At 45.2% G+C, this 24,032-nt stretch overlaps 1 protein-coding gene across 1 annotated transcript in view; it reads left to right on the top strand.

Moving 5' to 3' along the window:
* Positions 1-15,630: 15,630 nt before the first annotated feature.
* LOC147119924 (transformer-2 protein homolog beta-like) overlaps positions 15,631-24,032 on the top strand; it is a 46,265-nt gene continuing 37,863 nt past the window's right edge. Inside the window, exon 1 of the mRNA XM_085984181.1 lies at positions 15,631-15,646. Within this exon, the coding sequence (XP_085840307.1) occupies positions 15,631-15,646 (16 nt within the window). The remainder of the gene's footprint in view (positions 15,647-24,032) is intronic.

The following is a 24,032-nucleotide window of genomic DNA, read 5'->3' as shown; positions in this document are numbered from 1 at the left end:
CAACAGTTTAGATGACATAGAATTACAGACCCAGATAAACGGTTTAAAAACACGCTTAAAGAAAATCTTGATGGATGAGAACAAAGTAGTGGGCTTAGAGTTACATGAGGACCAGGCCATGACGGTCCATTTAAAAGAAATTATTATAGCTGAGCTGGAGAAGCATGCAAAGACCGTAAACGCCCTCATAAGGGAGGACAGAAATACTTCGGATCAGGCTGCGCAGAATGAGGTGTGCGTGCTGTACAGGGCGTGGTTGCTGGGCGAGGGCCGCAGTAATCTGGAGGATTTAAAACAGGGTTTAGTCCCCTCCTGGATCAGCAACAAGCACCTCGCAGCTCTCCATCCGTTTGAGAATGCATTAAGCCCGTGCCAACTCCGGCTAGCTTCTGAGGCCTACCCAGTCCCAGTAGATTGTGGACGGTCAAACCATACGATCATGGGTATAGTAGTGAGGATGCCGGTCATGGGTAGGACAGCCCGACCCGCGCCGGTATACAGGGTAGAGAACATTGGAGTCATTCAAGGGGGTGCACACATTCGTTTCACAGCGGTCCTACCTTATGTCATAAAGTGGGAGCACGCTATGACAGGTACTGACTTCTCAGGGTGCCGGAGCCGGGGAGCACACATAATCCTGTGTGCCCAGCACTTGAAAGCCTATTCAAAACCACAGTGCGGGTTCAGAGCTGTTGGCGCGAAACCCATAAATTGTACCATGGAGGCAATGGCACAAGGCCATGTTCCCCCACAGGTAGCATATATAGGAGGTGGGACATATTGTGTCACCACAGGAGCGCCCCACTACCAGCATGGACAGCATAGCTGGTGTGCAGTTAGTGACAGCAGTTTCTGCTTTAAACCCGAGGCAGAAGTTCAAGTGGCCCAGGAACGAATTGTCCCCATTCCTGAACCCTCCACTGTTCACCTCACTGTAAAAGAGAATTTTACCAATCTACAAAAGTATGTAGCGCATTTCGGCTACGAAATCCCCCCTCTTCTAGAACATCTCACCAAAATACTCAAAGCAGTTATAGTTTCACAGAAACATTTTTACACTCTGGAGCAGAAAACAGTAGAGATAGGGGCCAAGATATTGGACATTGTAGTTCCACCCTGGTGGGACATTTTTGAGAATATAGAGGTCCCTTCATGGATTAGACTGGCTTCCCACATTCTCGTGGTTTGCCAGCTGGGGATAGTATTGTACCTAGTATGCACTCAATGCAAGGGAAAAAGCCAAATACTAGAATTCCAAAACCAAAGGACATGGAAAGAACATTATGTTAAGGTGGAGGGAGATACTCCTGTTTGAATTTTTTTCTGTTTGTGTTTTGAATAAAGATATTTTTTTTATGCTTTTATTATTTTCAATAAAGATTTTCCGATTTGTTGTTGTTAATAAAGATAATGTGTACCAAGTGGTGCAGGGGTGTTGGACCCCCACCATGATTGGATGTGTGTAAACGCCTGTAATCTGTCTATATATGCTTATGTACACTACATTTTTACAGAGTGGGAAGTGCATGTGTCGTGGGATCATAGATAGGTAATTACAGGGGGAGATTGACTATGAAGGGTCGGGAATTTTGCTCACCTTGTCAGGATGATACTTAAAGCGAGTTTAGTATCAACAGGGGGGAGTGTAGGGTTCTCAAAATTCCCACATTCCCCAAAAGTTATGGATAAAGGGACCCTGTATGGACAAGTTGTTAAAAAGGGTACCCAAAATGGCTTCTGCAACCTCGTGACCAAAAGCATAGGATTTTAAAAGCAAGGCCCTGCAGAAAAGGGCAGGCACTTTTCAAAGCCTGAAACGAAACCTAAAATGCATGAATCTGTGAAGAGACTTTGTGGAGCCAGACAGCTAAAGCAAACATAGAATATGCATTCATTCACCTTGAAACAGATCAAGTTAGAATGGGCCTAAATCGAGGCCATTAGGTTTCTGCATATTTAATCGGTAACAGCTCACAGTAGCCATCAAGCCAGGATGAGGACAACTAAGTTTCATAAATGACAAACAGCCAGGACATCGAAGCCATTAAACACGGAGACAACCACTCCAGAAATTGTTAAAGTAAATGGCTGTAATCATTTTAAACGAGCCTGCCAAAAGTTAGACAAAGGACTGACCCGATTTGGCGCACAGATAAGGAATGAAGAATCGGGTATAATTGTAGGCCCATCGGTTGTGATCGCTCTCTCTTGCTTTTGCCTCTTATCGTTGGCCTTTGGCCTGCTGCCTCTCGTTCTCGTGCCCTGGCCTCGTGGCGGGCTCTCTTCTCGCTACCCGCGCCGCTCAACACCAATGACGCCCATTACTACACCGAGGGCCGAACGCGGGATAAGAACGAGACCCGAGTTCAAAAACACACAGGACACACAGACCACAAACGGGCAGACGAGACGAGACGAGACGAAGAATACGGTAAACCGATAAAGGCAGAGAAGGGCAGCGAAAAGACGCATTGGGGGCCAAACGCCTAGTTATAAGCTGGCGTTTGACGAATAAACTGCCGTTTCAAGCATGGATAGCAGCGTCCATGACGAATAAACTGGTGTTCAAAGAATGGGTAGTAAAATCAGTTTAACAATATAAACCGCCAACCGAGCCCCAACCGTTTTAAAAACTCATCAGTGACTAAACCGCCCGAGGAAGAAGAAGAAGACGAAGACACGACTCGGCGACGACATTAGCTGAGGAAAAGGAGGGTGATTCGCATAAACAACTCCACCGCCGCACCCTGTGACCACGTGGCGACGAGACACCCCAAAGGACAGCAAGAACGGACCCCAAAGTCTTCGAATTGGTGAGCATAAATCCCTGGCCACTCATAGCTTAATCTAGTTAGGTATAGGGGGTGGGATAAGGATAAGGGGATTTTAATATATTTGTTTCCCTCGATGTGCCATGTGTTCCCCATTCCCATATAAGTGTATTATTTTTATATGCCTGTGATCAGCTTAGTAATTCTCAGTATTGTGTTTTATTCTGTCTTTAATAAAAATTACGCTTTTCTTGCACCGAACCACTTGTCTACTCATTTTTCTGTATCGCCGCCTGTACCTAAGTCTAGAACCCAGGGGGTGTGGAGTGATTTGAACTGCTCAGAGACAGTCAGGGCAGAGCTGACTGGGCACATGCCACACACCAAACCCCCTACAGCAGCTACAAGCAACAAATGACCAGTTGATCATTTTTTTGATTATAGTTCCAAATAATTGTATAATTCCTTAAGACATGGGCGACGCTGGCCATTTATTGCCCATCCCTAATTGCGTTAGGAAGGTGGTGGGCCTTCTGCAGTCCTTGTTCTGACTGTGCTCCCATGATGATCTTAAGTAGAAAATTCCAGAATTTTGATCCAGCGACGATAAAGAAATGGCTATATACCCAAGCCAGGATGGTGTGATATTTGGAGGGGAACTTGGAGATTAAGGTGTTCCCATGATACTACGCTCTTGGCTTTCTTGGTGATGGTGGTTACAGAGCTGGGAGTTACTGTTAAACTAAGCTTGGTGAGTTGCTGTCGTGCATGCTGTGGATAGTACACACAGCAACCACAGTGCACCAGGGTTGGAGTTCAGTGCAGAGACACCAATCAAGGAGACTGCTTTCAAACTTCGCATGTTGTTGCAGCTGCATCCATCCAGGAAAGTGATGTACAGTTAGATAGGCTATAAAGCTTTGCTGGTTTAGATGTGTCAGCTTGGCTAAATGGGTACTGCAGGTCAGAAGAACCCAGGATGAAATAGCTGGCATGTTCTCTTTTATAAGGTCAGAAACGTCAATGGCAAGTGATGAGTATTCCATCACACTTCTGACTAGCGTGGTAGATGATGGTGAGGCTTTGGGAGGTCAAGACGTGAACCACTCATCACAGAGTACCCAGCCTTTGTCTTTTTCTTGAAACCACAGTTTTAATATGGCTGGTACAGATAAGCTTCTGTTCAATGATGGCACCCAAGATGTTGACAGTGGGGATCTTGGCAATTAAGATCATTGAAGATCTCATCTGAAAAATGGCACATCTAGCAATGCAGCTGAGTGTACTGAACTGATATTTGGGAACAGTATCCCCACTACTGTACTAAAATATCAGCCTAATTTATGTCCCAGAGTGGTGCTTTACCATGACCTCTTGACTCAGAAGTGAAATTGGTACCAATTGAGCCAAGCTAATTTTATTATTATTCATTTATGGGATGTGGACGTCGCTGGCAAGGCAAGCATTTATTGCCTATCCCTAATTGCCCTTGAGAAGGTGGTGGTGAGCTGCCACCTTGAACCGCTGCAGTTTGTGTGGTGAAGGTACTCCCACAGTGCTGTTAGGGAGGGAGTTCCAGGACTTTGAGCCAGCGACGATGAAGGAACATCAATATATTTCCAAGTCAGGATGGTGTGTGACTTGGAGAGGAACTTGGAGGTGGTGGTGTTCCCATGCGTCTGCTGCCCTTGTCCTTCTAGGCGGTAGAGGTCACAGATTTGGGAGGTGCTGTCGCAGAAGCCTTGGCATCTTGTAGATGGTATACATTGCAGCCACAGTACGCCGGTGGTGGAGGGATTGAATGTTTAAGGTGGTGGATGGAGTGCCAATCAAGCGGGCTGCTTTGTCCTGGATGGTATCAAGCTTCATGAGTGTTGTTGGAGCTGCACTCATCCAGGCAAGTGGAGAGTATTCCATCACACTCCTGACTTGTGCCTTGTAGATGGTGGAAAGGTTTTGGGGAGTCAGGAGGTGAGTCACTTGTCGCAGAACACCCAGCCTCTGACCTGCTCTTATAGCCATAGTATTTATATAGGATCTTACGGAGGCAGAATTGGTGGTACCTCTCCAGTGCTTTGAGGTGCCTGTTGTACATGGTCCATGTCTCTGAAGCATACAGGAGGGCAGGAATCACTACTGCTCTGTAGACCATGAGCTTGGTGCTGGGTTTGAGGTCCTGGTCTTCAAATACTCTCTTCCTCAGGCAACTGAAGGCTGCACTGGCACACTGAAGGCGGCGTTGGACTTAGTCATCGACGTCTGCCCTTGTTGACAGTAGGCTCCCGAGATATGGAAAATGGTCCACGTTGTCCAAGGCCTCGTCGTGGATTTTGATAATCGGGGGGGCAGTACTGTGGGGCGGGGGCAGGTTGGTAGAGGACCTTTGTCTTACGGATGTTTAGTGTAAGGCCAATGCTCTCGTATGCTTCGGTGAAGGTGTTGACGATGGCTTGGAGTTCGACCTCCGAGTGTGCGCAGACACAAGCGTCGTCTGCATACTGTAATTTGATGACAGAGGGTGGGACGACCTTGGATCTGGACTGGAGGCGATGGAGGTTGAACAGTTTCCCGTTTGTTCTGTAGATTAGCTCCACTCCAGTGGGGAGTTTACTGAGGGTGAGATGGAGCATTGCAGCAAGGAAGATCGAAAAGAGCGTTGGTGCAATGACACAGCCTTGCTTGACCCCGGTCTGTACGTGAATTGGGTCTGTGGTGGATCTGTTGATCAGGATCACGGTTTGCATGTCGTCTTGAAGCAAATCCATTGGCAGGATAGGTGCACTAACGTCAGTGTTCTCGCTCAGGCCAACATCCCCAGCATCGAAGCTTTGACCACGCTCAGTCAGCTCCGATGGACGGGCCACATTGTCCGCATGCCCGATACAAGACTCCCAAAACAAGCACTCTACTCGGAGCTCCGACACGGCAAGGGAGCCCCAGGTGGGCAGAGGAAACGCTTCAAGGACACCCTCAAAGCCTCTTTGAAAAAGTGCAACATCCCCTCCGACACCTGGGAATCCCTGGCCCAAGACTGCTCAAAGTGGAGGAGAAGCATTCGGGAAGGCGCCGAACACCTCGAGTCTCTTCGCCGGGAGCAAGCGAAAGCCAAGCGCAAACAGCGGAAGTAGCGCACGTCAACCCAAGCACCCCACCCACCCGCCCCTTCAACCACCGTCTGCCCCACCTGTGACAGAGACTGTAGGTCCCGCATTGGACTCATCAGTCACCTGAGAACTCATTTTTAGTGTGGAAGCAAGTCCTCCTCAGTTCCGAGGGACTGCCTAAGAAGAAGAAGAAGATTTATGTAGTTGGTCCAGTTAAGTTTCTGGTCAATGGTGACGGGATTCGGCGATGCAATGCCGTTGAATGTCAAGGGGAGGTAGTTTAACTCTCTCTTGTTGGAGATGGTTATTGCCTGGCACTTGTGTGGCGTGAATGTTGTCCAGGTCTTGCTGCATGCGGGCACAGACTGCTTCATTATCTGAGGAGTTGCGAATGGAACTGAACACTCTGCAATCATCAGCAAACATCCCCACTTCTGACCTTATGATGGAGGGAAGGTCATTGATGAAGCAGCTGAAGATGGCTGGGCCTAGGACACTGCCCTGAGGAATTCCTGCAGCAATGTCCTGGGGCTGAGATGATTGGCCTCCAACAACCACAACCATCTTCCTTTGTGCTAGGTATGATTCCAGCCAGTGGAGAATTTCCCCCCTGATTCCCATTGACTTCAATTTTACTGGGGCTCCTTGATGCCACACTTGGTCAATGCTGCTCCAAGAGCCAAATGCCTTGAAATCAAAGGGTGCCTGGTTCTGAGTCGGTGAGTCATCAGATCCACTCCCACCATCCATACAAATCAAGCAGTGAGAGGAGAATTGTGACCGATAAGATAAAGTAAGGAATTATGTACTTAATTTGAACTTCTGTCAAATTTATAGCTCCAATCATTGCATTGAGGAGGATGGGAAAGCCATGGTGAATGCTTGGGAGCCAGAGACTAAATATGATTGGCTCCAAAGGTTGCATAGCTGATCTGAAGCCTTCTGCTGGCCCACCACACACAACCAAAGACCTCAGAACCCACAACTGACTAAGTCATTATTGGACAGTTGCAGTCTTTGCTCAACAATATAAGCTCAAGAACATGCCAACCCACGTGTGTGGGAGATTCTTTTGATTCCCATATCTGAGTGACACATGGGGAACACTTACTCTCATGTAAGGGATGGAACATTTCAGTTTTTAACTGATAGTTATGCAGACTCTAAGATCAGTTGCAGTGAAACACTTAGCTAAACTGTAACTGCATGACCTATCTCAGCAAGAAAAATCACTAATACACCTAAAAGGTAGATTTCTAACCTTTAGTTGCCAAGCCCCTTCGAATAACAGCGTAGTCTGCACACCTAATCAGGTAGGCAAACTATGAGAAAACCTACCCCTTTAAGAGAGTGTCAGACCCTGATGTCTTCACTGCATTATAGAGAAGTCTTCTACCCTGTCACTACAATCTGTTTCAACTGCAGGGGCATTTCAAGCAATTGTTAGAGGAGACCGCATTCCAATTTTCCATACATGGGGCCTCAATCAAAAGCAAAGGAAAGTTCCCCTCTCCCAACTTTTTCTATTTTTCAAAGCGACTGACTTTCTGTGCTGTATGTACACAAACCAGAATCACACAGATGGTAGTCTGTCCTGGACGATGCAAATTTTACCTTTGTTGAACATCTCTTGTGTTTTTTTAATAAATGTAGTGATCCCTTTCATGTTGGCCTATGTTGTTCAGGAAGAGGCAGTTAGACATTTGGAAATCACAGACAACATCATGATCTCTCCTGCTCTCAGCCCAGCTCGACTGCCACTTTGTGCTGCCGGATGTTCCGGAAACCCATACTTCCGGTTTCCCTGGCCCTCAAAACAGCCCCCCCCCCCCATCTCTGAGTTAATATCCAGCCCAAAGGTTTCCCCATCACCAACATTAGGCTGATTGGCCTGTAATTGCCGGGTTTATCTCTCTCCTCTTTTTTGAACAGGGGTGTAACATTTGTAATCCTCCAGTCCTCTGGCATCACTCCCATATCTAAGGAGGATTGAAAGATTGTGGCCAGAGCCTCCACAATTTCCACCCTTACTCCCTCAGCAACCTAGGATGCATCCCATCCGGACCGGGTGACTTTTCAACTTTAAGCTTGTACTTGTACTTTTCCCTTTGCTGTGTTGTCAATTTCGCTGACTCCATACCTGTATATCAGCCGTCTACACGATCTCCAAAGGATTCCCATGCTCCTCTCCTCCAGTTTTCTCGGCTATCAGCTTTTTCTCGCTTGCTTTTTTATCATTAAAAGGCACATTGAGCAGCTGCTGCTTGGGACCTGCGCGATAGCATAAGAACCGGAACGTTCTGGCTCACTGGACGCTAGTCGGGACTTTCCAAATTGTCCTGGTGGTGGCTGCAACACTTCTGTAGGAACAGACAGGACGAGTTGTACAACAGACTCCAATCAGTCAGACCTTCAGCCAAGTGCCAGATCCACCCAAAGCACAACAATATGGTCCTCCTCACCTGAACATGATCCAATGGCACAACACACCTTTCCCATCATTGTCCTCTGCACAGCTTCAACCACTGTGGATATGAAGGTGTTGATGTGTTGCTCAATATCAGCCTCACTATTAGTTGGTAGCAGTCTTGCCTGAGTCAGAAGGTTGTGGGTTCAAGTCCCACTCCAGAGACTAAAGCACATAATCCAAGCTGATAATCCCAGTACAGTACTGAGGGAGAGCTGCACTGTCGGAGATACCATCTTTCAGATGAGGTGTTAAATTGAGGCCCCGTCTACCCTCTCGGGTGGACATAAATGATCCCATGGCACTATTTCAAGAGCAGGGAAGTTCTCCCAGTGTCCTGACCAACATTTATCCCTCAACCACCACTAAAAATAGATTATTTGGTCATTACCACATTGCTATTTGTGGGAGCTTGCCGTGCGCAATTTGGCTGCCGTGTTTCCGACATTACAACAGTGGCTACACTCCCAAAAAAAGTACTTCATTGGCTGTAAAGCACATTGTGACATCTGGTGGTTGTGAAAGGTGCTATATAAATGTAAGTCATTCTTTTATCTCATTGAAACTTATAAAATTCTAACAGGACTAGACAGACTAGATGCAGGAAGGATGTTCCCGATGGTGGGGGAGTCCGGAACCAGGGGTCACAGTCTAAGGATAAGGGGTAAGCCATTTAGGACTGAGATGAGGAGGAATTTCTTCACCCAGAGAGTGGTGAACCTGTGGAATTCTCTACCACACAAGGCAGTTGAGGCCAATTCATTAAATATATTCAAGAAGGAGTTAGATATATTTCTTAAGGCTAAAGGGATCAAGGGATATGGGGAGAAAGCAGGGACAAGGTACTGAATTTGGATGACCAGCCATGATCTCATTAAATGGCGGAACAAGCTCGAGGGGCCGAATGGCCTACTCCTGCTCCTCTCTTCTATGTTTCTATGTTTATGGTGTGGGGCAGGCTTGATGGAGCAGCTGTCTTTTCCTGCCCGTCAATTTTGTATGTTCATAGTGCTCTGCGGTGTGAGATGCCGGGACTGCACTGGTGTATTAGTGGTTGTATCTCGTTTGGGGCTAGGCTACATCTTTACCCTAGGTGGGTGGGCTTCCTGTTGTTATTCTGAAACCACAGTCCCGAACAGTACTGCTGCATCCAGGAGTTCAGCCGAGGGCTGGGGAGGGGGGTTAGGCAGAGTGTGAATGTAACTGGTTCTGACAGGTACTCAGCCTTGTGTTTCTACATTCCTTACCTTATTTTTAAATTCGTTTATGAGATCTGGGCATCGCTGGCAATGCCAGCATTTATTGCCCATCCCTAATTGCCCTTGAGAAAGTGGTGGTGAGCCGCCTTCTTGAACCGTTGCAGTCCGTGTGGTGATGGTACTCCCACAGTGCTGTTAGGTAGGGAGTTCCAGGATTTTGACCCAGCGACGATGAAGGATCGGCGATATACTTCTAAGTTAGGATGGTGTGTGACTTGGAGGGGAACTTGGAGGTGGTGGTGTTCCCATGCGTCTGCTGCCCTTGTCCTTCTAGGTGGAAGAGGTCGCGGGTTTGGGAGGTGCTGCCAAAGAAGCCTTGGCGAGTTGCTGCAGTGCATCTTGTAGATGGTACACACTGCAGCCACGGTACGCCAGTGGTGGAGGGAGTGAATGTTTAAGGTGGTGGATGGGGTGCCACTCAAGTGGACTGTTTTGTCCTGGATGGTGTTGAGCTTCTTGAGTGTTGTTGGAGCTGCACTCATCCAGGCAAGTGGAGAGGATTCCATCACACTCCATACTTGTGCCTTGTAGATGGTAGAAAGGCTTTGGGGAGTCAGGAGGTGAGTCACTCGCCGCAGAATACCTAGCCTCTGACCTGCTCTTGTTGCCACAGTATTTATGTGGCTGGTCCAGTTAAGTTTCTGGTTAATGGTGACCGCCAGGATGTTGATAGTGGGGGATTCGGCGATGGTAATGCCATTGAATGTCAAGGGGAGTTGGTTAGACTCTCGCTTGTTGGAGATAGTCATTGCCTGGCACTTCTGTGGCGCAAATGTTACCTGCCACTTATCAGCCCAAGCCTGAATGTCGTCCAGGTCTTGTTGCATGCGGGCATGGACGGCTTCATTACCTGTGGAGTTGTGAATGGCGTGGAACACTGTGCAGTCATCAACGAACATCCCCATTTCTGACCTTGTGTTGGAGGGAAGGTCATTGATGAAGCAGCTGAAGATGGTTGGGCCTAGGACACTGGCCTGAAGAACTCCTGCAGTGATGTCCTGGGGCTATGATGATTGACCTTCAACCACTACAACCATCTTCCTTTGTGCTAGGTATGATTCCAGCCAGTGGAGCATTTTCCCCCTGATTCCCATTGACTTCAGTTTTACTTGGGCTCCTTGATGCCAGACTCGGTCAAATGCTGCCTTGATGTCAAGGGCAGTCACTCTCACCTCACCTCTGGAATTCAGCTCCTTTGTCCATGAGGTCGGGAGCCAAGTGGTCTTGGCGGAACCTGAACTGGGCACCAGTGAGCAGGTTGTTGGTGAGTAAGTGCCGCTTGATAGTGCTGTTGATGACACCTTCCATCACTTTGCTGATGATTGAGAGTAGACTGATGGGGCGGTAATTGGCCGGGTTGGATTTGTCCTGCTTTTTGTGGACAGGACATACCTGGGCAGTTTTCCACATTGTTGGATAGATGCCAGTGTTATAGCTGTACTGGAAGAGCTTGGCTTGAGGCGCGGCTAGTTCTGGAGCATAAGTCTTCAGCACGATAGCTGGGATGTTGTCGGGGCCCATAGCCTTTGCTGTATCCAGTGCGCTGAGCTGTTTCTTGATATCACATGGAGTGAATTGAATTGGCTGAAGACTGGCTTCTGTGATGGTGGGGACCTCAGGAGGAGGCCGATATGGATCATCCACTCGGCATTCAAGAAGGAGTTAGATATATTTCTTAAGGCTAAAGGGATCAAGGGATATGGGGAGAAGGCAGGGACAGGGTACTGAGTTTGGATGATCAGCCATGATCTCATTGAATGGCGGAGTAGGCTCGAGGGGCCAAATGGCCTACTCCTGCTCCTATCTTCTATATTTCTATGTAATCCTGGCTGAAGTTGGTTGCAAATCCTTCAGCCTTGTCTTTTGCACTTGTGTGCTGGGCTCCACCATCATTGAGAATGGGGATATTCTTGGAACCTCAACCTCCCGTTAGTTGTTTAATGGTCCACCACCATTCACGACTGGATGTGGCAGGACTGCAGAACTTTGATCTGATCTGTTGATTGTGGGATTGCTTAGCCCTTTCTATAGCATGCTGCTTCTGCTTTTTAACATACATGTAGTCCTGTGTTGCAGCTTCCCCAGGTTGGCACCTCATTTTTAGGTATGCCTGGTACTGCTCCTGGCATGCTCCTCTACACTTGTTGTTGAACCAGGGTTGGTCCCCTGGCTTAGTGGTAATGGTAGAGTGAGGGATATGCCAGGCCATGAGGTTACAGATTGTGGTGGAATACAATTCTGCTACTGCTGATGGCCCACTGCGCTTCATGGATGCCCAGTTTTGAGCTGCTAGATCTGTTCTGCATCTATCCCATTTAGCATGGTGGTAGTGCCACACAACACGATGGAGGGTGTCCTCAGTGTGAAGACGGGCATTCATCTCCACAATGACTGTGCAGTGGTCACTGCTACCAATACTGTCATGGACAGATGCATCTGCGACAGGTAGATTGGTTAGGACGAGGTCAAGTAGGTTTTTCCCCTTGTGTTGGTTCTCTCACAACCTGTTGCAGGCCCAGACTGGCAGCTATGTCCTTCAGGACTCGGCCTGAAGAGATAATTACAAGTCCTAGCCCTGTTCGGGCTACCCCAGATCAGGCGTATTCCCCAGATGTTCACCTTCAACTAAAGTTAGAGATAGCCAAATTCTATAACATGCTTAAATGGGTCTAAAGGTTCAGGCTATCTCTCCCTAAAGGAAAGGAGCAACTGAAGATGTTACCGTCCTCTGGATAGCACTCTTAATAAGTTTAACTAGACTGTAACCTTCTGGATATTATGAAGGTCCGGAATACCCCCCAGAATTCTGCAACTCCCTACAAAAGAGTGTACAGAAATTGGGTTTGTGAGTTTATACAGAAATACTCTTTGAGACAATTCTAAAAATATATAGATTTATTTATAAGCCGACATTCAGTTAACAGCTGTTGAGTCAGTCGCAACATTAACAATTCAAAGTACAAATAGCTTACATTTCTTATTTCTCAGAGATCCTTATTTTCAAATCTTTACTTCATTACATTTCTACATTTCTTATTTCTAAATCCAGAATATCCACCAATATCAAATATCTTGATTACCCGAGACTCAAAGTTAAAAACTTACAGACGGTGCCAGTAAAGTTCAGCGACTTCTGACTTTTTGTTTGAAAAGCTCTTATTTTTATACCCTTTTTTGAATGGTATTTTCTTTGAAGTTCTCTGCTGATGTAAGCTAATTGTCTTATTCATTCTCTCTGTTGAATGCTTTCTATTCTTACTGTCTATTCAACTGGTGGATGCATAATTATGTCTCTACCTTTAGGTGTTCAATAGTTATCATAAAAACAATATGACAGCAATGGTTTCTGTTTGATGCCATTTTTACAAAATTCTTTCATTCAATTCTTAATATCACTTTTAGTTGGTTTAACAGACTTCGAGTCTCCTAAATGCTCCAAGTTCAATACAAACACAATGTAATTGCTTGGTGTATCTATTGAAGTCATATCTTCAAAGTGTGCTGCAGGTATCATATTTACTATGTATAAATTAAAGACTCTTTGACTGAGTGTTTACTTGTTTTCTAGCTATCTCAATTGGTTGCATATTTAATCTTGTTTCCTGTCTTCCAAGTTTAATATAAAAACTATTTGACCAGCAGGTGTTTCTTTTACTTGATATCACCTTTTCAAAGGCACATGGTTTTTTAATATTCTGTTTCTATTTCCCTGAGTGTTAGCTTATAACACCTTAAACTGGGCATTTCATTGTGTTCCCTCCAAACTCCAGACCTTTTGGAATCGCCAAACTGCCATTTCAATCGGGTCATTGTTTTAGTATATTTAACCATTTCCCATTTCAAAGCTTGTATGTTTACAACTTTGTTAAACAACTGATCTTTATCTCAGAAGCCTGTATTTCTATTTACAGCTGGTGTCTCTAAGGTTTTTTAGATTTTTAAACCCAGTTTCTCATGTATTAATAAATATCAGAATTATGTTCATATTATGGTGTATCTTTCTGAAATATGGCTTATTCCCTTCACAGGCCAGCTCGGTCAGTAGTGGTGCTACTCTTGGTGATGGACATTGACGTCCCCCACCCAGAGTACATTCTGTGCCCTTGCTACTCTCAGTGCTTCTTCCAAGTGGTGTTCAACATGGAGGAGTACTGATTCATCAGCTGAGGGAGGGCGGTAGTTGGTAATCAGCAGGAGATTTCCTTGCCAATGCTTGGCCTGAAGCTATGAGACTTCATGGGGTCCGGAGTCAATGTGGAGGACTCCCAGGGCCACTCCTTCCCACCGGTATACCACTGTGCCACCACCTGTGGTGGGTCTGTCCTGCTGGTGGGACAGGACATACCCAGGGATGGTGATGGAGCGACATTGGCTGAAAGGTATGATTCTGTGAGTATGACTATGTCAGGCTGGTGCTTGACTAGTCTGTGGGATAGCTCTCCCAATTTTGTCACAAGTCCCCAGATGTTGGTGAGGAGGATTTTGCAGGGTTGACTGGGCTGGGTGTGCCGTTGCCGTGTCCGTAGCCAGTGCCGAGGTCGATGCCGGGTGGTCCATCCGGTTTTATTCTTATTACTTTGTTTTGTAGCGGTTAGTTACAACTGAGTGATTTGCTTGGCCATTTCAGAGGGCAGTTAAGAGTCAACCACATTGCTGTGGGTCTGGAGTCACAAATAGACGGCAGATTTCCTTCCCTAAAAGACATTAATGAACCAGATGGGTTTTTACGACAATCCGACAGTTTCATGGTTACCATTACTGATACCAGCTTTTTATTCCAGGTTTATTTAATTAACTGAATTTAAATTCCCCAGCTGCCGTGGTGGGATTTGAACTCATGTCTCTGGATCATTAGTCAAGGCCTCGGGATTACTAGCCCAGTGACATTACCGTTCTCCTACCATGGTCTCTCGTGCTCTAACTCAGTTGGGCACAGGAGACGTGTGAGTGGGCTTAAAAGCCCCTTTTATTTGCCACCCTAGTTTTTTGATCACCGCGTACACTACAAACACCGAATGAGAAGACTGTTGGTAAATGCATAGTTTCTCAGCAAATCACAAAACTAGGATGTTGAATAATCTGCCTCAATTCCTTCCATTCTTCCTGCAATGGTTAGAGGCACAAAATAAAACAAAATGGCTATAAATTATAACACCTTTCAGGGAGAGGGGAAGGAAGTCAGAACAAGAGACAGACAGAGAGGAGAGCAAGAGAGACAGACAAAGAGAGAGAGAGAGAAGAGAGGCAGACTGAGAAAGCGAGAGAGAGGGAGGCACACACAATAAGAGAGAGAGAGAGAGAGAAAATAACCTTGCCCTTACCGGCAATCATCAAATAGGCAGCCTGAGTGAGAGGATGGGTTTTTATACTGAGAATCAACAGCTCAAAGCTCTTGAAGCTAGATAGGTACATGAGGGAGAAAGGAATAGAAGGATATGCTGATAGGCTGAGATGAAGTAGAGTGGGAGGAGGCTCGTGTGGAGCATAAACACCAGCATAGACCAGTTGAGCCAAATGGCCTGTTCCTGTGCTGTAGACTCGATGTAAGGTATTGAACTAACTGGCAGTTTTCCTCCCTCAACAAACATTTCTCCAACAGGGTTCATTAGCAGGACTTTTTAAGCTAACTTTAACTTTTTATGCAGATCTCCCCTCTTTATTCAAACAATGGTACAGTCTTTCCTGCCTTTAAATTAACCCTTCCTTTGCTGTTCATGTTGTATTCTCTCAGATACACATAAATAATGCACATAAACAAGAAAGACTGAACTGGCCCAATCACTCACAACATGTTACAAGATAAACAAGCCATTCAAAATGTCAGATACAAAGTTTCACTTATTACACGGGTGAAAGGAACACTGGGCACTGGCCCTGGGATGGAGCCATAGATCAGGACCTGGAACGGATGGCGTGATTGACTGAGGCTTGGAGGGGATGGAGCAGTGGGCCAAAGTCTGGCTGCACACCACAATTTGACACTTAAGAGGTGAAATGGAGCATTGGGCCAATGCTTGGAACTAGGAATAATGGCAACTGGTGCAGGTTAGTCTGAAGGTGTGAGCTGGTGTGCAAGAGTCGCTAAACAGCCCCTCTAAATAGAGCTAGCATCTAGTTTTAGATCATGATATAAATCTTCACAAAACCCCTTTAGTTCCAATGTCATTTTCCTGCTTGACTGCTGGTGTACTCACATAAAATAAAATATGAAAGCAACCATGTAGTTAATTACAAAGTAAATCTGCATTTAACTCAGCAATAATGAGGTGGGATCATATAATTTGTTGCATTATAATCTGGCAGCTGAAATAATCCTATTGTATATGCGATGCCTCTACTCCCAGCTCGTTCATCCATAATTATTTTTAGGGAAAAATGCAATCAAATCAAATGGGAACTCACTGTGCTATTGGTGTAGACAAGTCTTTTTAACTGTTACCCGTTATTTTGATTGTTTGAACTGATATAACTGGACATGATGTACTTAGATTGCAGTTTCTTTTTTTTAAATTTTGAATTGGTGATGGGAGGGTTCGACAAATTGTCCCCATTATAGAAGGTGTTCAGACAATCTTTAACCTGTTACTTCAGTGCAGGCACATGGATCCAGGAGACAGAAAGTCATCTGATCAATATGAAGCAAATGAATATAAACCCAACATAAAAAAGCATTTATATCGTGCCTTTCACGACCACTGGTCGTCTCAAAGCACTTTATAGCCAATGAAGTACTTTTGGAGTGTAGTCACTGTTGCAAGTGGTACTTGTTAGATAGGCGCCTTAATACTCACAAGTAAAGGACTCATCGGGAGTTTGTGATATATACCCTCTGACAAATCAAGGTAGCCTCTTCAGTAAGACTACTTAGAGTCCCTACAGTTTCCCGGTGTGTTTGATCTTTATACAGGTCCGTATGTAAGGTTAGTATGCAAGTATGCCAGCAGTCATGTCGGTAACTTCCTATTTTCACCCTTGCTTACAGAGGGTCAAGCTGTTCTTACACTCGAGTATTTGCTCGGCCCTGAGTTATCATTACATTTGCAGACAGGCTGGTGCTGAGCTGTTCACTTTGTACTCATAGCACACAAAGCCCCTGTGATAGGAACAATGATGGACAGGTAAAGACCCTCTGCTCCATCCAGTCTGTCCCACAATATAGACACTCCCCACCCCACCCCACCCAGAATCATGTGATCTCCCGGGAGAGGCAAAAAACAGATAAAAACCCAAGTCAATTCGGGGGAAGAAATCTGGGAAACTCCTCTTCGACCCCCCTAGGCGATGGAAACTAGTCCAGGAGCTCACTCTAGCCCTGAATTCCCTGCAGTACCTGCCTTCTGTAAGAGGTGATCTCCGCCCCAGCCAGAAACAGGTTCAGCTCTCGCTTGAAGGAATTTAGCAAATCGGTGTCCACCGCACGAGAGAGCAGCCTGTTTCACAGGTGCACTATTCTCTGGGAAAAGAACCACCCCCTGACATCTAACCTAGTTCTGGCCTTTCACTACCTAATTGAAACAAACTGTCAACTGGAACACAATCTATTCCCTTCATCACTACTACCATTGCTATTCTACCTTGCTTGCTACTCCTGACAAAGGTCACAGAGTTCAAACCTTTTTATTGGTTCTCAACTAATATTAATTCTGTTAATCATATCAAATGAACGTCCTCCCCGGGCTTAGGTTTTGACAGGTGGTGGTTGCACGGAATGTGGTTTGTGAATGCAATTGATCATTTTTTGTAGAATGTGATTGGCTGTATTTTGTGCTCCTGCTCCTCCTCCAGAGTAATGGCACAGAATGGTAGGGAAATCTGTACCTGCTGATGATGCTGGGACTTGTTGATGTGGTGTATGTAGATGAGTTTGTGGCAAAACAGTGTAATGATCAGTAATATGTCATTCTAGAATGGTACACTAGGTGGAGCTGTATGTATATAAGAGTGGGGCTACCCACGATGCACAGGCTACCTACAAGGCAGTAGTCAAGATGGATGCTGTACAAGTCCACATGGCTGAATAAAATGACTAGCTCTAAGCTAGCTGTTCATAATGATAATGTCTAGTTATTTATGAACATAACATGGTACCAGAATTGGTCAAATCTGCTGAATATTGTGAAACGCGACATGGAGAATTTGAAGCCACTGGAGGGTTTGAAACTCACGGAGAATGTCGACTGCAATTGGCGGACTTTTAAACAACAATTCGAACTCTACATTGCTGCCATCGGGTTCGGTACAAAGCCAGACGCAAGGAAAATAGCATTACTGCTCACGATTGCAGGCCCGCAGGTGATAGAGGTATTTAATACGTTTGTAGTTGATCAAGAGGAGGACAGAGAAAAACTGGACGATGTGCTAAAGAAATTTGATACACATTGTTCTCCCAAAAAGAATGAGACCTATGAGAGATACGTGTTCCGTTCACGGACACAGCAGCAAAATGAGATTTTTGATAGCTTTGTGACTGATCTGAAACTGAAAGCACAGACATGTAATTTCTCTGAACTGAAATCATCCATGATTCGTGACCAGATTGTGTTTGGTATTCATGATAAAAAGGTCAGGGAACGTTTGTTGAGAGAAACCAAACTAACATTGGAGGATGCTGTGAAAATATGCCATGCCAGTGAGCTAGCTCAGAAGCACGCGAAGACTTTCAGTGAAATTAATAATAATGTGACTGTAATGAGTGACTGTGCTGCTGTCGGTGCTGTGTCCTACAAGGGGAAGAAACGTGGGCAGAACAGAAATGAAAAGCAATCGGAGGAAGGAATTTTTAATTGTAAACGCTGTGGTTATAAACACCAGTCAAGACAATGCCCAGCGTTTGGGAAAATGTGCACAAAATGTAATGGAAAGAATCACTTTGCCAAACAATGCTTTTCAAAAGTAGAAACAAAGAAAGGGCAACAAGTCAATGTGATTGAGGATACTGATTTAAGTGAGACATTTTTTGTAGGAATGGTGTCATGTGACAATATAGAAAAGGATACAGAAAATGTGCAGCCCTCAGGAATGGACAATGCTGAACATAAAGTTAATGCAGTAAAAGAGGACAAATGGATGATGTCACTGCAGGTAAATGGAGCATTAGTTACATTGAAACTAGACACTGGGGCAAAAGCAAACTTAATCAGTATGAGAGACATAAAAAATATGAAAGAAAAGCCCAAAAAAGAGGATAAAGTCAGTACTACTGAAGAACTATAATGGACAGAAAATAGATAGCTTAGGTGTATGCAGACTTAAAGTGACAGTCAAAGACAAAGTGCATCATCTCATGTTTTCTGTTGTGGCTGAAGGACTTGATTCACTGTTAGGTGACAAAGCTTGTGAGGACTTAGAACTGGTCAAGAGAGTCTACCGTATAAACTGTGCCATAAGCAGACCAGATGACTCAGTGGATTCTGTAGTGAGTAATTTCCAGGATGTGTTCAAAGGATTTGGAGTTCTACCATTCACTTACAAGATCCAGCTAAAGGAGGATGCTCAGCCAGTGGTACATGCTCCACGGAGAGTTCCAGCACCCCTGCGTGACCGGCTCAAGAAAGAACTGGACAGAATGACCACACTATGAGTCATCAGGAAAGTCGAAGAGCCAACAGACTGGGTTAACTCCATGGTATGTGTAAAGAAAAAGAACAATGATTTAAGAGTATGCATGGATCCAAAGGACTTAAGTGCAAACATAAAACGTGAACACTACCAGATTCCCAAGCGAGAAGAAATCACCAGTGAAATGTCAGGTGCCAGATACTTCACAAAGCTCGATGCCTCACAAGGATTTTGGCAACTAAATCTGGATGAAGATAGCACCAAATACTGTACCTTCAACACACCATTTGGCAGGTATTGTTTCCTCAGAATGCCTTTCGGGATAATATCTGCATCTGAAATCTTTCATAGAGCGATGGAACACATAATTGAAGGTCTGGAAGGAGTTCGGGTCTATGTTGATGACATCATCATCTGGGGCTCCACACTGAAAGAACACAATGAGAGACTGACTAAAGTGCTACAGAGCATACGCCGGAATGGACTGAAGCTCAACAAAGCCAAGTGTCAGTTTGGCGTCCAGGAAGTCACTTTCCTAGGAGATAATCTATCTGGTAAAGGAATAGAGCCAGATATGGAAAAAGTAAACGCCATACTCAAAATGCCCCAACCCACTGACAAAAAAGGAGTGCTACGCATCATGGGGATGATAAACTTCATTGGAAAGTTCATTCCTAACTTGTCAGCCAAGATAGCCTGTCTGCGAGACCTGCTACATAAAACAAATGAGTTCGCATGGACAGAATGACATGAACAAGAGTGGATGAACCTTAAAACAGTGCTGACAACCACACCTGTACTCACCTTCTTTGACCCAACAAAGAGAATCAAAGTGTCAATGGATGCATCAAAAGATGGCCTAGGCGCAGTCTTGCTACAAGCAGAGGGTGAAGATTGGAAGCCTGTTGCCTATGCCTCCAGGTCTATGACTGACTCTGAGTGTCAATACGCCCAGATTGAAAAGGAATGTCTAAGCTTGGTAGTTGGACTAGAAAAGTTCCATGGCTACATATATGGACTTCCCACCTTCACAGTTGAGACAGACCACTGCCCACTGGTTGCCATCATTAAAAAAAACCTGAATGAGATGTCTCCAAGGATTCAATGACTCATGATGAAGCTGCAAAGATATGACTTTGAACTGATCTACACACCAGGCAAACACATAGTGTTAGCAGATGAACTATCCCGAGCACCCACAATGAGTCATGTGAGCTCTACTGAGGAAGACGTGGATGTTCATGTGAGTATGGTCACTGCTGCGCTGCCCATGTCAGACACAAAATCAAAGCAAATAGCAGAAGAAACAGTAAAAGATACAGTGTTACAAACAGTAATAGAGAACATTCATCATGGTTGGCCAAAAGGTTCCTGTCCAAAGTACTTTCACATTAGGTCAGAGTTGAGTGTCACAAGTGGACTATTACTAAAACAGAACAGAATAGTCATTCCACAGGCTTTACGTCAAGACATGCTCAAAAGGATTCATGAGGGACACCTCGGAATAAAAAATGCAAAAGGAGAGCAAGAGACACTGTTTATTGGCCTGGCATAAATAAAGACATTGAGAACATGATAGGCGAATGTGAGACATGTCAGAAACACCAAAACAAACAAGCAAAGGAACCAATGATAGTAGCTGACCGACCAACAGCACCATGGCAAAAGGTTGGTATGGACCTCTTTCATTTGAATGGTAAAGACTATCTAATAGTGATTGACTACTATTCTAACTATCCTGAGATGGCGCTGCTCTCAAGCACATAAGCAAGCAGTGTCATAATGCATGTTAAATCCATTTTCGCCAGACATGGAATTCCCAGGATTGCCGTTAGCGACAATGGTCCGTGCTTCAACTGTAAGGAGTGGCAACAGTTTGCAGCACATTATGACTTTCAGCACATCACATCCAGTCCTCTGTATGCTCAGTTGAATGGTAAGACAGAGAAAGGTGTTCAAGTTCTCAAACAGCTACTGAAGAAAGCAACAGAAAGCAAGTCTGATCCTTATCTCGCCCTGCTGAGCTACCGAGCCTCACCTTTAGACTCTGGTTCTTCACCTGCTGAACTCCTAATGGGTCGCAAGTTGCACACCATGCTACCCTGCTATGCAAAAGAAAAGCAGAGTAAGGAACTGAGACAGAGACTTCAACTGTTAAAGCTGAAACAGAAATCACACTATGACAAGTCATCCAAAACTCTGAAACCATTGACAAGGGATGATGTTGTCAGGATTGAGGATCCAGATGCATGGAACAGGAAAGCTACAGTTCTTGAGGAAGTAGGACCAAGGTCATACACTGTTAGAACTGAGGAAGGACAGATTCTCAGGAGGAACCGCCATTCTCTCCTGAAAACACAAGAAACTATCCAAGAGCAAATCGATGACAATGCCACAACTGAATCTTGTCACTCACCACTAGAACAATCCAACACAAACACACATACAGGCTCTCATGAAAACACATCAGAGAAAATCCACACGTGAAGTAAAAAGCCTGATAGACTTAATCGAGTATAAAGTAAAACTTTGAAAATGTGTTGACTGTTGTGAAAATGTTTATGTTTATAGAGCACTAACAAAAGTGTTACTGATATCATCTTTATCGTGTTTCTTGAAAGTTGATTGATATTGATTTTGTTTAACCTCAAAGAAAGGGGGATGTAATGATCAGTAACATGTCATTCTAGAATGGTACACTAGGTGGAGCTGTATGTATATAAGAGTGGGGCTACCCACAATGCACAGGCTACCCACAAGGCATAGTCAAGATGGATGCTGTACAAGTCCACATGGCTGAATAAAATGACTAGCTCTAAGCTAGCTGTTCATAATGATAATGTCTAGTTATTTATGAACATAACAAACAGGACTTGAATTACCCCTGGACCAAATGGCGTCATATTCCCCCTTGGGTGCCTGGAAAGACTTTGCAGCATAAAAGTTGAGGGTAATGGTGGCCTTCAAGAACCAGGTGGTACAACACAGTCACTACATAGCCCTAGCATCATTATGCACTATACCTCCGTCGCACCCAGGTATGCCATCAGTTCCCTAAGGGTGGGGCTGTTTATACTAAGGAGTGAAGCCGATGGAAGGAGATGCTTGCCTCCCATTGGAGCTTGTTCAGTCGGGGTGTCTGAGGCAGGTACCGGGTGGAGGCTATGATGACCACCACCGGAACAAGGGGACATCAGATGCAGTTGTCCCCCACAGATTGTTACCAAGCAACTGGCCAAATAGGACACTGCCAGAGGCCAGGCAACATGTTGCTCACCCTTTTGTAAACACAGGCAGCGATTCGGTGGGATGTGCAGATACAAATGATGATTAAAACCAAGGACACATACCCTTTGTTGGAGGATAAATACCCTTGAGAAGCAAGACTTTGATTCTCCATCTGTCTCTGGCTCGTGCCTTTTTTTTTGCTCCATTCCAACTCTCACTGTTACTCTGTGTTATCACCCACTGCAGTCTTATTCAGAAAGTTGTTATGTTCCAGACCAACTGCCGATAACACTGAGTAACCATGAGAGGCACTTGCCAAATCCTGAATCATATCACTTCTGCAAAAAACTGAGTTTAAAAAAAAAATGAAAAAGGTTCTGCTTATGACTCAGCTGTTACAGCTCCTGTTCTCAGTCATTGCACTGTTAGCTGATGGTATGCACTACAGCCACGGTGCACCGGTGGTGGAGGGAGTGAATGTTTAAGGTGGTAGATGGGGTGCCAATCAAGCCCCAACAACATCCTGGCTGTCGTGCTGAAGACTTGTGCTCCAGAACTAGCCGTGCCTCTAGCCAGCTGTTTCAGTATAGCTACAACACTGGCATCTACCCAACAAAGTGGAAAATTGCCCAGATATGTCCTCAAAAAGCAGGACAAATCCAATCTGATCAATAACTGCCCCATCAATCTACTCTCAATCATCAGCAAAGTGATGGAAAGTATCGTCGACAGTGCTATCAAGCAGAACTTACTCACCAATAACCTGCTCACTGATGTTCAGTTTGGGTTCCAGCAGGACCACATGACACCCAACCTCATTACAGCCTTGGTCCAAACAAGGACAAAAGAGCTGAATTCCAAAGGTGAACTGAGTGACTGCCCTTAACATAAAGAAAGATACTAGAATGAGGTATTCAAGGGCAAAACTATTCCCTCTGGTGGGGGAACAAAGAGCTAGAACCTTAAAATTAGAGCCAGGCCATTCAGGGTGATGTCAGGAAGCACTTCTTCACACAATGGGTAGTGGAAATCTGGAACTCTCCCCCAAAAAGCAGTTGTGGCTGGGGGTCAATTCAAAATTACAAAATTGACATCAAGGCAGCATTTGACCAAGTTTGGCATCAAAGAGCCTGAGTAAAATTGAAGTCAATGGGTTTTAGGGGGGAAACTCTCTACTGGCTGGAGTCGTACCTAACACAAAGGAAGATGGTTGTGGTTGTTGGAGTCCAATCATCTCAGCCCCAGGACATTGCTGCAGGAGTTCCTCAGGGCAGTGTCCTAGGCCCAACCATCTTCAGCTGCTTCATCAATGACCTTCCCTCCAACATAAGGTCAGAAGTGGGGATGTTCGCTGATGACTACGCAGGTTTCAGTTCCATTCGCAACTCCTCAGATAATGAAGCAGTCCATGCCCCAGTGCAGCAAAACCTCGACAACATTCAGGCTTGGGCTGATAAGTGGCAGGTAACATTTGCGCCACACAAGTGCCAGGTAATGACTATCTTCAACGAGAGTCTAACCACCGCCCCTTGACATTCAACGGCATTACCATCGCTGAATTCCCCACCATCAACATCCTGGGGGGTCACCATTGACCATAAACTTAACTGGACCAGCCACATAAATACTGTGGCTACAAGAGCCG

This window comes from Somniosus microcephalus, chromosome 4, assembly GCF_052327205.1.
Source record: "Somniosus microcephalus isolate GS21.2 chromosome 4, FLI_Smic_1.0, whole genome shotgun sequence".
NCBI classification, from domain to species: domain Eukaryota; kingdom Metazoa; phylum Chordata; class Chondrichthyes; order Squaliformes; family Somniosidae; genus Somniosus; species Somniosus microcephalus.
Note: the sequence above shows the minus strand (reverse complement) of the source record. Positions and strands in the feature narration are given on the sequence as shown.